Raw genomic sequence first — 14,710 nt, 5'->3', positions numbered from 1 at the left:
GAGAAAAGTTTTCATTTTGTTTGGAGTTATTGGTGCTGTTGTTGTTGTTGTTAGTACATGGTCATGTAGGAAAACTACAAAAGTCTAGGTCTCTTGTCAGACATGCAAAAATGTAGTATCGTTCCTGCCCTACAACATAGCTGTTGGTGATGTACAATACATCCCTTCCCGTGAAAATAAAAGGACGTCATATGTGGCCAGTTAACATGACAAAAGACACCAAGACCAAATCTTTGTCAAAAGTCAACTAAAATGGCCGCTATGACGTCACATTAACCCCAAGAATCGTGAAATCCTTGGATGGTTGTTCTATGTTGTTGTCAATGTTACTGTTACTGTCGATGAGCACAAACAACAGCTAATGTTATTGTAAACGAACACTGTCTGGTTAAATACCTCTGTTACAGTCTGGTTTTCCACGTGTCTGGGTGTTAGGTACGATCACACCAGTCGTAGTATTCACACACCAGCAGTAGCCGGTGGAGGGATGACACTGGGTTTGACTGAATGAACCATTGTTTTCGCACTGGGGAACGTAACGACCAATCAATGAAGGACCACCTGGGTAAAAACTTTTTAAATTTAAAAACCAACAACAACAAGAGAAATTGTCCAAGTGGACTAAATGCAAACAATTAAACGAACAAAACAAACAACTGAACGATGAACGACAAATAGAAGGACGACTATAGCAAATTAAACAAGCAAGCAAAACAGGCAAAGAACGAATTGAATTAGCTGTCAAAACGAGAAAACAAGAAAACAAACTAAACAAAAAAGAAAAGATGGTAAACTTGCAAGTAAAACAAACGAACGAATGAACAAACAAACAAACAAACGAACAAACAACATACAAACGAACGAACGAAAAAACAAAACACTGTGAACAACACCACAACCATGCCATGGGATGTTTATTTAAATAGCTTCAAACACACTTATAATATATCCGTGATTACCTTTAACTTTTTGGCTTTGTAACTGGCATAGAGTCAGTGCTGTAGAGAAAGCAAACATCAGTTTCATTGTCTTAATTTCCAATGTCCAACCCGTACAGTCACGATAACTATTCCGTTTTTCTTTTCTCTTTTTGTCTTCACCACAAGCTCAAAACAAACTACTTACAGCTAAGCCCAACATTAGGACAATTTTTGGGCTTGGTGAATCGTGTCCTGGTGCCAGGCAATTCTTGTCCTTTACTATCTACACACCAGTAGTAGCTTTCATGTTGCTGAATGAACTCGTAGTTTCCTTTAGCGTCACAGCGAGGTCTAAAAGCACCTAGCAGTCCCATAGCTTTTTGACGACGTAGTTGGCATGAAGTAAGTCCTAGATAAGTCAACAAATCAGTAAATTTTAAAACGATACAACTGTTTATCTGTTTGTCTAACGATTGAGGGTTATTTATAAAGAACATGGAGGTAGTTCTTTCTACCTCATTGTTAATTAAAGAGAACCGCCTAAATCAAATTCTTTGAATTATAGAAAATACTGAAATTTTATCGACACCCTGAAAAAAACTAAATTAGGGACTGGCCATAAAGTAAGGGGGGGGGGGGGGGAATTCCATTTGAAGGAGCTTGTTTTTTGGTTGGCCGTGTATAAAGTTACATATGAGCCACCCCCTGGAAAAAGGATCCACTGTTTATATAGCTTCTGGATTCTGTTCAGTCAGAATCCCAAAGAATTTTCTTGGATGCACACGTCTTCCACTCCTCGTAACTTTGGCTGATTCGGCTTCATCTTTCTCTCTATCTTCATCTTCACTATCAGTAAGTCCAATTTCATGAGTACTCATGTCATAACTTTCTTTGTCGCTAATCTATATAAATCTTCAGTGATCCTTATCAGTGTCCAGCATGAAGTATCAACTTCTTCACGCCTTTCGTCTGTCGTACATGTAGTAGCATCTAAAAGGTGCATGGACAGGCAAGCGTTTATTGTTGGCGGACTTTCTCATCTTTCTTCGTTCATTTTGCGCTTGAGCAAACTGTGTTTCTTTATAAAAAGGTCCAAGACTGAAACCTTCAGTTTTGTAAGCATACCACTTTCTTTCATTTCTTTCCAGTTATAGTCTTCGCCAAGAGAATATAAAGTATTTCATATTCTCTTATCTTCGTATATACTTTTAATGACTCTGCTTCCTTGTTTTTCTTCGTTTCATTTGCCCTCTTAACATCTTGTTCGGTTGAGAAAGTATTATGTATATAACCATGAATTGAAATATGACACTATTAATGGTTCCCCTCTTAGATGTTCAGTTTCATAGACAGCCCACCCTTTTCAAGGAGTTCAAAATTATGTGACCCACCCCCTGTTTTAGCTCCCCCCTCCCCCCCCCCCCTCCCCCAACTTTACTTTATTGCCGGTCTCTTATTGAAGATAACTAATTGATTGAAGAATTCAAAAACTCCTATCCTGGATCGGACGAGATTTAATCTGGGTCAAGATAATATTCTCTTATATGGGTGGATTACGAGAAAATATAAAATAATGGAATATGCAAAAATCATATAGTGAAATAAACCAGGTAGGTCTTTTTCCTCTATGTTTAATTTTATATTTTCATTTTTCTTTTCTTTTCTTTTCTTACTTTATTCTTAGTTTTTTCCCGATCTTTTTAAGTAAAATATTATCTGACCAATCAAAAGGCTCGTATCATTTTCGCGCCAAAAGAACCAAGCGCGCCCGCGTTTGTTTTTACTATACGCGAGATAAAACAAAATGGCGGCGAAATCTTCCGCAGAAAGAAGGGTCAAAAAGGAGCTTTTTAATTCCCATAGCGTAAGTTTTACTCCATTTATTTACTCCTAAAAGTATTTTGGATCATAATTGAACAAGGATGATAGTTAAATAGTATTTTTAAAGTAAAAAAAGAGGTAATTGGAGGTAATTGTTTTTAGGAAGTGAAGCTCACCTTTTGAACAGTCAACTGGATTCCCGTTGGAGTCTCTGAACTCAACACAGCACATGTTGCAAGGGTCAGAGAAGCACTGGGCTTTTGGGTTACCGGGACATTTGGCAAAGTTACACATGTGAAGACAGAGTAAGAATGGTCGGCCGTTGGGACAGGCTGAGGAGGAAAAATTAGGGACAAATATTTGATTTGATTTATACCAGTAAAGGATTATCTTCTTAGATTTCTTAGATTTTTTACTTTATTTTTCCAGTTATTTCTCAATTAATGTAAAGTGCCTATGGGCTATATGGATATATAGGCGCTATTTAAATTTTCATGATGATGATGATGATTATTATTATTATTATGATGATGCTGCTGATGCAAGGGCGCCATCATGTGTCACCAACCCCACCAATGTCATCATCATCACCAGCATTATTGTTATAACTACCACCATCAGCACATAATCATCACCATCAATAATTAACCATCATCAGCATAATTATCATCAGATCTTCACCTCATCCTACCTGTGAAAATTGGTGTCTGACATATGGGTCCACAAGTGCTATTACAGCACCTGTCCTTCTCAACACAGTCACCATCAGATGTGCAGTTCTTTGCAGAAGAACAGAACAATTTGCCATCTCTTGGTTGCTTGAAAGGGCAAAATCCATCTTTAACTACCTTCACTGAAAACAACAAAAAAATCCTCGTTATCTACAACTCTCTCATAAACCTAACATTTTATTCTTAACATTTTTTACCTGATACTTTGGAACAGTCTGGTTGACCTCTAACTCTTGAGCCAGCAACCTCTTTTCCTTTATCATCAACGCACCAGCAATATCCAACAGACCCCCAGCACTGAACTTGCTTGTAAGAACCATTAACTGCACATTCTGGAACAAACCTTCCAACTGGCTGCAGCCCACCAGGTCTTGTCTGAAGAGCTTTTGCACGTTCCTGCTGGCAAGCACTAAATCCTAGAAATTAAATATATAAACAATAAGTCCTCTGAATAATTATACAGCAAACATACAAGTTCAAAAATTTAAAAAGACCAGCTTAACATTGGTCTTCCTCACAACATAATTCCCATGTAAGATCTCTCTTTCCTCTTTAAAATTACATCTTTGATCTTGTAAGTACATGCCAAAGGTAACCCAGACAAGTATCCTATTCTTTGTCACTTTGCCTGGAAGCAAATCAAGGGCGGATCTAGGGGTGGCAAAGGGGGGCTGAAGCCCCCCTTCAGCAGAACAAAAAACAAAACAAAACTGAAGAATTAGATGCTTTTTTTTATTGTGCTGACAGAAGAAACTCAATTACCCCCCCCCCCCCCCCCAACTCAATTAGCCCCCCCTAAAATTTTGGCTGGATCCGCCATTGCAAGTGTCAGCGTAACTAATGTTACAAGGACAGGTATTTTTACCTTTTTGTGACCTAGGATTACATACCCTCATTACAGTTTTTGATAACATTGCCGTTATCATCCAAGAACTCGGCCTTACAGAATCCACAAGGATTGACTCTGCACTTAGCATTGGGATATTTTGGACATGATGACCACTTGCATAGATCTCTTAAGCATGTAAACATTGGCTTGCCTGCTGGACAAACTACAAAAAAATATACACTTTAACATCGGCTGGCCTGTGACAAAGTTGGAAATATTAATACACTTCAACAGTACATTTGTATTACTGGGGATGGGTTCAATTACTGCACTCAGTGTCATATGTGAGTAGTTTCTAGTTAGTTTTCTCCAGCCTGTGCTTTGAAGGATTTTCTTCAGATTCTCTGGTTTTCCTCCCGCCTCAAAAAATAATCAACTCCTAAATTCCAATTCGATTATGGAACAAGGACCACTGGTTTGGTAGCCACTAGCTATTGAGTGCTACCCTTGTAAGACAAGGACCATTTTTTTGATAGTGTGCTGCATAATTCATCAAAGCATACAGACTTGCTTTTTACATCTTTGATATATCTTTACCTCCAACGTCAGAGCTGTTGCAGTGTGGCATCCCCCGGACTATTGTCCCAAGCACAGGGCTTCCTTCCTTGTCAACACACCAGCAATAACCAGTAGAACCATAGCATTGAACTTGTTGGAATTCTCCTTCACTAGTGCACTGAGGGATATAACGTCCAACGACTGGAACTATTGATGCATTCCCAGTTTTGTCAATTCCAAGAGCCTCATTGCGTAGACTTTGACATTTTGTAAGACCTAAAATGTCAATACAGTAAAATTAGATTTTTCTTCAAAATATTTCAAATTTATGAAAAATAGATATATTTTGTAAGACATGTAGTTCATGAAAACAATGAAGGATAGAGTATTACTGTGTTCCTTGATTACATACTTATTTACTCAGGGGTAGCCTCGTATCAGTGTCAACATATTCACAAATACCATTGGTAAAGTGAATAATGCACAACTTCAACAATACAAACAGTATGAAAATTGATGGACTTTCAATGGAACACATAAATTTTCAATTTAAAGTCATGGCTTAAACCCTCCCACTTTTTCCACCCACTCCTAAGGTGACTCAGGGTTTTCATTTAGAGTGGGGGATTGAAATATGCTCTGATTACTGGGCACAATTCTACAGCTAAACTATCATTATTGTCCCCTATTGCTTCAGAACTTAATGAAAACCCTGCCATGACTCTCCAGCTAGTTAATGGTCTTCTCCTACTATTTCAAAACTTAATGAAAAAAATGCTGGTGACTGCTTTGTGCTGGGCTATGAAGAACTCTACAAATTTCACCCTCATGAATAGGATCACCCTGCCTTACCAGTAGATGCAATACAACCATCCAAGGTTAATTATCTTATACTTACACTTAATTTGTCTGTTGTATTGGTCGAGGAATTCTGGTTTACATTGGCCACAGGGATTGACACGGCAAGATGCTTTCTCATAACCAGGACATTTGGCAGTGTGGCATAACACAGGATCACACTTTAGCTGTGTAACACCAGAAGGACAAACTGTGAACAAGGAAGATAAGCATTAGATAATCTGTACAAGTTTCCATTTCCACCCTTACGAAGATTGAGAAGTTAATAAACCAAAAACTTCTGCAATCTTGTTGCATTGAAATTCATGTTTAAAAATTATGGACAATGACATGTAGAGATGGCAGACTGCTCAAGGATCAATTCCCAAACTTGTGTTGTTAATATTAAAGTGATTTAACTTTATTTGTCAGTTCTTGTTAAATATTCTGTAGAAGTGACTCTGTTCATCCTCCTCCTTTACAATTAATTAACAATTTAATTCATGAAATGAGGGCCACAGGTTCATTATCTGTCTGATATTTAAAGATTTTAAAAATTTTCTCTATCCTGCATACTCTTCTTTATAGTGCTCAACTTTCCACTGGAGAAATAAAAATCATCACCCTGGCACCCCCCGAAATTGCCCTACATTTCATTGTCAAGCTGCATTTCTAGGCAAGCATGGTTGCTTTTGTAGTGTAGTTTGTAGTGGTTAACACATCTGAGACTAGAATGCTGTATATGTGGGTTCAACATTTTTCTCTTAATTTTTATATCCCATAAAAAAGCAAACACCTTATTTTTATTACCTGATGCAGTACAGTCAAGGGTGGGTGAGTGAGATCTAGTACCAAACCATTCTCTACCATAAGAATCTACACACCAGCACTGACCAGTAGATAAATGGTATCGTTTTTCCTGGAAACTGCCATCTGATTTGCACTGTGGGACAAAGCGACCAATAGGAGGCAGCTTCATAGCTTCATCTACTTGCTTCTGGCACAGTGTCTTCTCTGGAATGTTAGAAATAAAAGGAGTAATGGTGTTATCTTTTTTTAATGATTTTATCTGAGGCCTTTATTACCAAATGTATGTATGGCATGAATGAAAATGAAAACAAGAAGAATTATAATTTTAATTGTCCACACTGAATCAAAGCAGTGATGAATGGTCCTAATACAAAAGGTCTTACAAAATTCCTTCCAAGTCTGAGTCAATTTTATGGGTAGTACAGTCTCAGCCGCAAGCATAATATTATCTATACCCAAATCTTGTGGTCTCATTAAGTCTCACTAAAAATAACCATAATTCATCGGCCCTTAAATGGACCTGTTTAGCTTGGGCATATTGTTTTCATCCCACTCAAACAATGTGTCATTTCCTTGAGAATAAGATTCTTTGTTAGTTGTATCAATTCATGTGTCTTCTCATGAGCGACCATTAAGGCTGGTTTAGACGGTACGATTTTTGCCTACAACTATCGTATACAACACGCTCACCCCATCCTACAACTCAAGTCGTAGTGTGTAAATCAAGCCTACAACTCGCCTACGACAGACGCGAGCCTGTTGTGTACGATAGTTGTAGGCAAAAATCGTACCATCTAAACCAGCCTTTAAACAAAGAAATGATACTCTAGGGAATGACACATGGTCTGAAATGGAAAATGGACTTATCTAAAAAGGTGCTACATACCTGGACATTTTGGTGTACCCCTGACACTGGTTGACATATCAGGAACACCAGATCTTGTATCAACACAGAAGCAGTAGCCCTCATGGCACTGTATTTTTTCAAATGCACCATATTTATCACATTTAGGTCTGTACTGGCCAAGTAGGTGTTGATTGGTTGATGATAGCATACGAGGGCAGAGTGTCTCAACTGAAAAGCAAGAGTGTATTATAGAAAATTATCAAAAACATATGTAATGCTACTCTATGGAGAAAAGAGAAGCCCAAACCCCAGACAAAGAGATTGCCATGGGTGCATGCAGGAAGGTGTTCAATGGCTTTACTTACTGCCTCTTGTAAGATGCTGGAAAATATGACTTATGTCAATTCATTATCTGGACAGCCCTTTTAATAAATCAAAGATCGGTGCCCTTGTATATCAAATCATAATCTATCAGGATATTATTAATAATATTACCTGGTCCACAGTCGACAGGATCACCAGTTGTAACATTGCGGAAGCTCACTATACACTGATTGCAAAAGTCCACGGAACATTGAACACTTTCCTGAGGTTTTCCTGGACAGCCAACATAGTTACATAGACTTGCTGGACAGTCTACTTTAGTTTGCTTTAGAGGACATGCTAAGAAGTTGGGGAAAAAAAGAAAATTTATGTTTAATGATAAGTTTTGATTCTAAGATCTCAGTACATACATCCATCAATTATTTGTGGGTTATAAAGGTGGCATACTGGCCCTTACACCTCCGAAAATAAGCCCTAGCTGGGCTTATAATTGTGCAACATGCCTTTTTGATCTTAGAACAATAGAAGAACAATAGAATCACATGATAAGGGGCTTGTTTTCAGAGGTTTACGGTATGCCACAATTATGCTGCCTCTCATAAATAGCCCTAGCTTAAGCTTATGGTGGCTATTCATTCCATCCGAACCATTTGTAATTTGAATTTTTTTTGTGATATTCTGATATTAGAGTTATTAGTGGTGAGTGGGCAATTATTTGCTGATGCTGAAGGCAAAAGTCTTTACACGGATGCCGAAGGCAGAGGCAAATAATTGCTTGTGAGACTAACGAATCACAAAATTTTGTGATAACCAAGTTTAATAATTGTTTTATCATTCAAAAAAAATGTTGTTTCCTTTTTGTGCTTTGGTTGTTTTTGCATACCAAGTCACAGGGAAGTGAGCCATGTGACAAATGCAACATTGCTGCACATGAGCAGAGTATTATTTGCAGCAAACAGCTTTGTACCATAATGCGCATGAGCAGATTATTATTTGTAGGCAGTAATTCACCGTTATCACGGTCATTTATAATGGCGGAAAAATAATTCGAATAATAATCAATATGAGCAGATCAGACTTACTTGGTTCTGAACACCATGCACCGCATCCATTACTACAACATTTGTGTATTCCATCACAGTCTTCGTCAGCACCACATGTTATCACACATGGACCAAATGCAGGAGCTGGCTTGCAAATACCAACTTTCTCTGTTAAATCATATATGATATCAGTTCCAGGGAAATATGGTTTATATTTACAGTATATATAAGCTAATCGTTGTCCCCTTCCTCGGCCTTCATCATTTAAAGTCATGATGATAATGATGATGATGATGATGATGATCACCATTATTTTTATCACAAATCATCATCATCATAATTAGCAATTATTTGCTGAATGCGAAGTGAATATCGGGGAATATTTACTGAGACGCGAGTCTTCGTGTGGCGAGGTAAATATTCTCCATATTCACTGAGCCTGAGGCGAATAATTGTTTTAGCATATACCAACTTGTGTACAGAGTAACTTATTTTTATATACAATAATTCAATAAAAACAAACAAACAGAAACTTTTAGTTTGTGTGACAAATTCACGCAAAAATTTTAGGCCATACTTGGTTTCCTTTTTAGTATTGATAGGAATGGCATTTACTTTCATTTTTTCAATTTCCCCTTTGGAAATTGTAGCAAAACGATTGTCGGCAGATGCCATTTTTTTGCCAACTCAATATTCCGAGATTCAGAGGTGAATATCGTACGATATTCACCTCCAATTAACCATTGAGCATGCATGTTCTTAGGAAGTACGCGAGTTGGTATGTGCTAATCATCCATATTGTTACGTCCACATTATCATTATCTCATCCTCAATTATCAGTTATCCCATCATAAATATCACCATCTCATCATCATCACTATCTCATAATCATCACAGTAACAGAGTAAATAATAGTCTGTAATCAATAAACACAGCGGTAATTTGGAACTCGAAAAGGGTCTATTCTAGGTACTTCTATCTCATCATCCTCATCACATATCTTTAATCAACAATAATTCTATTTCAACATCATCAAAATTAACACTTACCAGTTGTTGATATATAAACCTAAGGCAATAAACAAAAAAATGTTAAATCTAAAACTAATAGACCTCTTTACCTTGGGCTGAATGTTTTCCCTTTTCAGACCATGTCATTCCCCTGAGTATTATTTCTTTGCTTGACAGAAACACAGGCGAAGGCACATAATGGATACCACTCAAACAAAGAAACTTATTCTCAAGGGAATGAGACATGGTCTGAAAAAGGAAAACATATCCAAGTAAAAATTCCATTTTAAAAATATAGCTGCTTTTATGTAATGAACACCAAATATTCTCCCTCTTGGTTTCTGATGTATTTTAATAAAGGGGGGGCGCTCTGTGTCTAATATTATTTGTAGTGGACAAATTGGAAATTTGTTAAAGCCCCCAATTCAGAATCTGGAACCCCTTTAATCTAAAGATTCAAATTTTTATCTAAATCCTGATCAATAAAAGGGACAGCTAAATCAGAGATCAGATATTGGAATTTTGCATTTTAGCTACAGGTTTTATCTGCAGAGGGACAAAAACCAGAGATCCTGGAGAAAAACCTTTGAATCAAGGGAGAGACCTAACAAGCTCTACTCACATGTGATGCCGAGTCCAGGAATCAACCCCAAGACCCCAAAGGTAAGCAAACTACTATTATGCCATTTTCTAACTCCCTTGAAAAACCATAGGTCTGCCTACAGTTAATATAATTTTGTATTCTTTTTTACATAGGCCTGGCTCATACACAGAATCGAAATATGGAGACCAATTTAAATAACTATCATTGCACTGACTATAAGCGACTGACTAGTCTCTCAAACATGCAAAAATGAAAATGTTTCCATGTAAACATGAGGCTGGTCAGTCGCTAGTCAGTCTAGAGCAAAAGTTATTCAAATTGGTCGATTGGGTGTATATCAAGTCTGGTTTTTCCATTCTTTAAACAGATACTATTCATATAAAAGCAGTATATAAAATACCTGACCAAGAAGCAAGGCAAGTACAAATAACTTCTGCATCATTTATCTCATGGGCCTTTTAGTTAATTCTGTAAAAGATTTAGTTTTATCCATATTATTAGTATATATATGTCTAGACACAATAGATATGTTATTTGCACAGATGTATATTGTAACCCTATTACACCTTTTTGAAAACTCTGGCATCTAAATGACAAATAGAGGAGGGGCAAATTTACTGCCAGTGTAGATTAAATTTTTTAGATAAGATTTAAGATGAGATTTATTTAACTGTGAAATGGAAATCTTTCGAAAGAAAGCAAAAGCCATATTTAATTTTTCTCTTTCTTTCTTTCTTTTTTTTTTCTTTTCCTTTCTTTTTTATTGTCAAGACAAATAAAAATATAGTCATAAAATATATCACTAATTTAATCGATCGATTTATACCATATAAGCTTATTCGTGCAGCAAAACATCAAAATCCATGCACATTGCGAAACGATAAACAAAAGTTCACAGGGAAAAAAAGGAAAAAACCATTCATGGTATTTTCGAATGGGAATTGCATATTAACCATTTAAAAAACCATTAATGGTTTCGCCGAACAGTAACCATTCATGGGTTTTTGTAAAACAATAAACCATTGATGACATTTGTCCAAAAATCATCAATGGAATAAGTATTTAAACCATAACTGGTTAAAAACAATATTACAGGTATGGAAAATATAGTAATCCATGAATGTTATTGATAACAATACATTAATGTTTAAAGCCACAAAATCCATTAATGGTTCAACTTAATGGTTATAAGTCTTAAAACATTAATGTTTTATTCAATAAATATCATAATGGGAAACATGGTAATACCATGTAAAAAAACATTAATGGTTCAAGTCATTATCCATTAATGGTACAGGTTAATGGTTATAACTCTTAAAACATTAATGTTTTATTCAATAAATATCATAATGGGAAACATGGTAATACCATGTAAAAAAACATTAATGGTTCAAGTCATATTATCCATTAATGGTACAGGTTAATGGTTATGACTTTTAAAACATTAATGTTAAATAAAAAAAACATTAAAATATACAAATAGGAGATGTAGATTTTTTATTTGCAACGATTAAAAACAACAAATTTAATCTACGACAAACTTCTTATATGTGTCTTTGATCATAACTAGTCATTCTTTGATATGCAAGCAACTCTACAAAAATGTTTTTCATGCAGTCATAAATTGGCTGAGTCTAGGGATCTAGGGATTGACCTCTATTGGGGAAAATCTTAGAATGGCTTAACCATTTTAACATTTTCTTGGGAAATAACATTTTTCCCCCCCGCATCAATCTTAACATATCCTTCCTTAACAAGATTGTTTCCAATTAGGCTAACAAGACTATCCTTGTCCTTTCTAGCATTCTTTGCTACACCTAACAGTTTCGCAGCAGAATACAGCTGGCTCCTTGATACGTCTCCTACTTTAATTGCGTTGAATGCCACGCACACCACCACAGCTGCATCTTTTCCTGTAAAAAAAGTTAGCAGAATAAAGAACTTTTATAAATTAACTCAACGCAAGTCACAGACAACAGTAGTCTGAATGAAAAATACTTTTGGCATATCCTCCCAGGATAACACACTCTGACACACATTTACCTTTAATTTCATCATTGGAATCCACATTTTCCACCATCATTGCCTCACTGCTTTGTTCTTGAGCAACATCATCATTTTCCATTTCTTTTTTGCGCAAATCACGATCATTTTGGACATTCAGTGAGTCTGGATCTTCTGAATTGCATGGCCATTTAGGTAGTTGTGGAAGCTCATCATCTGTATATATGACATTTTTAGGAGTGGAGGATGCTGAAGCCAGATTGGAGTCAGTTGGGGAATCATCATCACTACTGCCACTAACATCAGTTCGTGTTGAAGTTCTTTTAGCAGGCTAGAAAAAGATAGACTTGTGAGTTAAGGAACCACTGTGAAGAATAATACAATAAATGAAATAAATACCTTTACTGGACGTGTTATCAGCAAACCATCAGAGCTTGTTGAAGTAGTGGACTCTACACCTCTCAAACTTGAAACATCATCATCAGAAGAAACTTTTCTTTTAAGAGTTCTTTTGTCAGGCTAGGAAATCAATATATTAATTAAAATTTACCAAGTAGCTTCCCAATAATTTTTTTTTACCGATTTCACAAAGATTAGTCATAAATGTACCTGGTTATAGTCCCGTCCTTTCCTGTGGTTTCGCCTCCTTTCATTTAAGACATCAATAATGTGCTGTTTGATCCCTTCTCTGCCAAAGCCTGCTGGCTCATAGCCACATTCAACTACTAAAGAGCTAGCTAGTGCTTCCAGTTTCTGTTTGGCTTCTTTAGATAACTTAAAGTTTGGGAGATTATTGCCTGGAAAAGTCTTTATTGCAGCAGATCTCACTATTTTCTTCCTGTAATAAAATCAAATTTGTGCAATAATTATACTTATGACACACCTGTTAAGTAATACTAGAAGACCCACTTACTTGAATTTGTAAAGTTTCTGTTCTATTTCAGATAATGATCTTAACTTGGTTTTGGTAGGTTTGCCACCTCTAAATTCAGCTGATGCCATCTTTACTACAGCACTGCCTGACAATTTTTCTTCAACAGAAGCTCTAAACTGAAGCTGTTTTCCCACAGTTATGAGGCCACAAGCCTCAAACTGTTGCTGCGTTCCTTTTTGTGCCAGCATCACAAGAGCTTTCCCATCTATATTTTGATCTGCATGAAATAATAGATTTTTTATAAAGAAGACTTAAATCAATATGAAATATCATACAGAAAAATTAACTATCATTGCTGATTGTATATGTTTCGACATGCTATGGTTTAAATTCTGTGATAGAAAGCCAGTCATTCAGATTGAGAACTCTATCTAACATTTATAATGCAAAACCAAAAGAATGTATGTATTCACCAAAATTACAAAAACAGCTAACTTCCTAAACTGGGCAGAAAAAAAGCACTAGCGATTTGTAGACGTTTTGGCGGGAAAAAGGACTGGAAAAAAAAAAGAATTACCTCGTGCTTTCACTCTTGAAGTTTGACTTAATAAACTTTACGGCTTTCACTTGAACTCAAAGACCGAAGTTCAACATATTCAAATGTAGTCAGTGAGATTAAATGAAAGCTGTACATTTTTTAATATAACCTTTTTTAGAAGTTTTTTAGTTTCGGTGAAGTACGTGAGTGAACTGAAATGATTCTGTTATATATTGTCCCAATGCCCTATAAACTTTGCATCAAATCTAAGGCTGTTTGGTTCTACCTATCGGCTTTTGTGTATTTGTAAGCTTTTTTATATTTATTAGTTTGTGAATAGTGCTGAGTTAGAGCGGGAAAGGAAAATAATCTAATCTATACACTCGGCTACTTACTCTCGAAACGCTCCGCCAATTCATTATCGAAATTCGTGGTGATAAAATCTTTTACGTCTTCCACTTTCATTTCGTAGACGTCCATGTCATCAATATTGAGCTGTACTTTTAATGAAGATGTCCTTTACGAATGAATTCAACAAACAGCACTCTCTACTTGCAAGCAATCTACTAACTCTACTTGCAGGGAAGATAGAAATGCGCGCGAAGTCTGCGAAGTCACTACAAATCTACAAATCAAGGAATTGCTATCATTGGATGCCGCGAATCATGTGACCAAAAAACGCGCGAAAATAACTTATTGACCGAAAATTTTCTAATAAACAATGATATATTAAAAATGATAAGGAATATAGGAAATTGCAACTATTAATAAAGAATTCGAAATAAGATATCTCAAAGCATGAGGTCTTTTTATAAATTAAGAATAAGATAAAAATTATAGCTTTTTGGCTACCTGCGGTTTACACGAAAGTACTGGGACAAAACTGAAACGCATGGTGAATACACCTTCGTTTATATGGTGTATCTTTTGTTAACAAAACAAACCGAAATTAAAATATTT

The 14,710-nt window shown here is 36.1% G+C and overlaps 1 protein-coding gene across 3 annotated transcripts in view; it reads right to left on the bottom strand.

The window, feature by feature from the left end:
* The window catches only part of LOC116299338 (thyroglobulin-like), a 57,409-nt gene that overhangs the window by 9,449 nt on the left and 33,250 nt on the right, over window positions 1–14,710 (bottom strand). For all 3 annotated transcript variants that reach the window (XM_089040950.1, XM_089040948.1, XM_089040949.1), the window contains exons 2-16: window positions 10,735–10,802; window positions 9,770–9,788; window positions 8,760–8,888; window positions 7,849–8,016; window positions 7,393–7,581; window positions 6,507–6,710; window positions 5,758–5,907; window positions 4,899–5,135; window positions 4,363–4,524; window positions 3,670–3,888; window positions 3,433–3,594; window positions 2,918–3,073; window positions 1,126–1,329; window positions 960–998; window positions 397–561 (exon numbers count right to left, since the gene is read on the bottom strand). In XM_089040950.1, coding sequence (XP_088897076.1) covers window positions 397–561; window positions 960–998; window positions 1,126–1,329; window positions 2,918–3,073; window positions 3,433–3,594; window positions 3,670–3,888; window positions 4,363–4,524; window positions 4,899–5,135; window positions 5,758–5,907; window positions 6,507–6,710; window positions 7,393–7,581; window positions 7,849–8,016; window positions 8,760–8,888; window positions 9,770–9,788; window positions 10,735–10,776 — 2,245 coding nt within the window. In that variant the 5' untranslated portion in view covers window positions 10,777–10,802. The remainder of the gene's footprint in view (window positions 1–396; window positions 562–959; window positions 999–1,125; window positions 1,330–2,917; window positions 3,074–3,432; window positions 3,595–3,669; window positions 3,889–4,362; window positions 4,525–4,898; window positions 5,136–5,757; window positions 5,908–6,506; window positions 6,711–7,392; window positions 7,582–7,848; window positions 8,017–8,759; window positions 8,889–9,769; window positions 9,789–10,734; window positions 10,803–14,710) is intronic.

Source organism: Actinia tenebrosa, unplaced genomic scaffold (assembly GCF_029948245.1).
Source record: "Actinia tenebrosa isolate PJP-AT-01 unplaced genomic scaffold, QUT_ActTen_1.0 PGA_scaffold8__29_contigs__length_14323225, whole genome shotgun sequence".
NCBI classification, from domain to species: domain Eukaryota; kingdom Metazoa; phylum Cnidaria; class Anthozoa; order Actiniaria; family Actiniidae; genus Actinia; species Actinia tenebrosa.
This window is presented reverse-complemented; position numbering and strand designations above follow the sequence as displayed.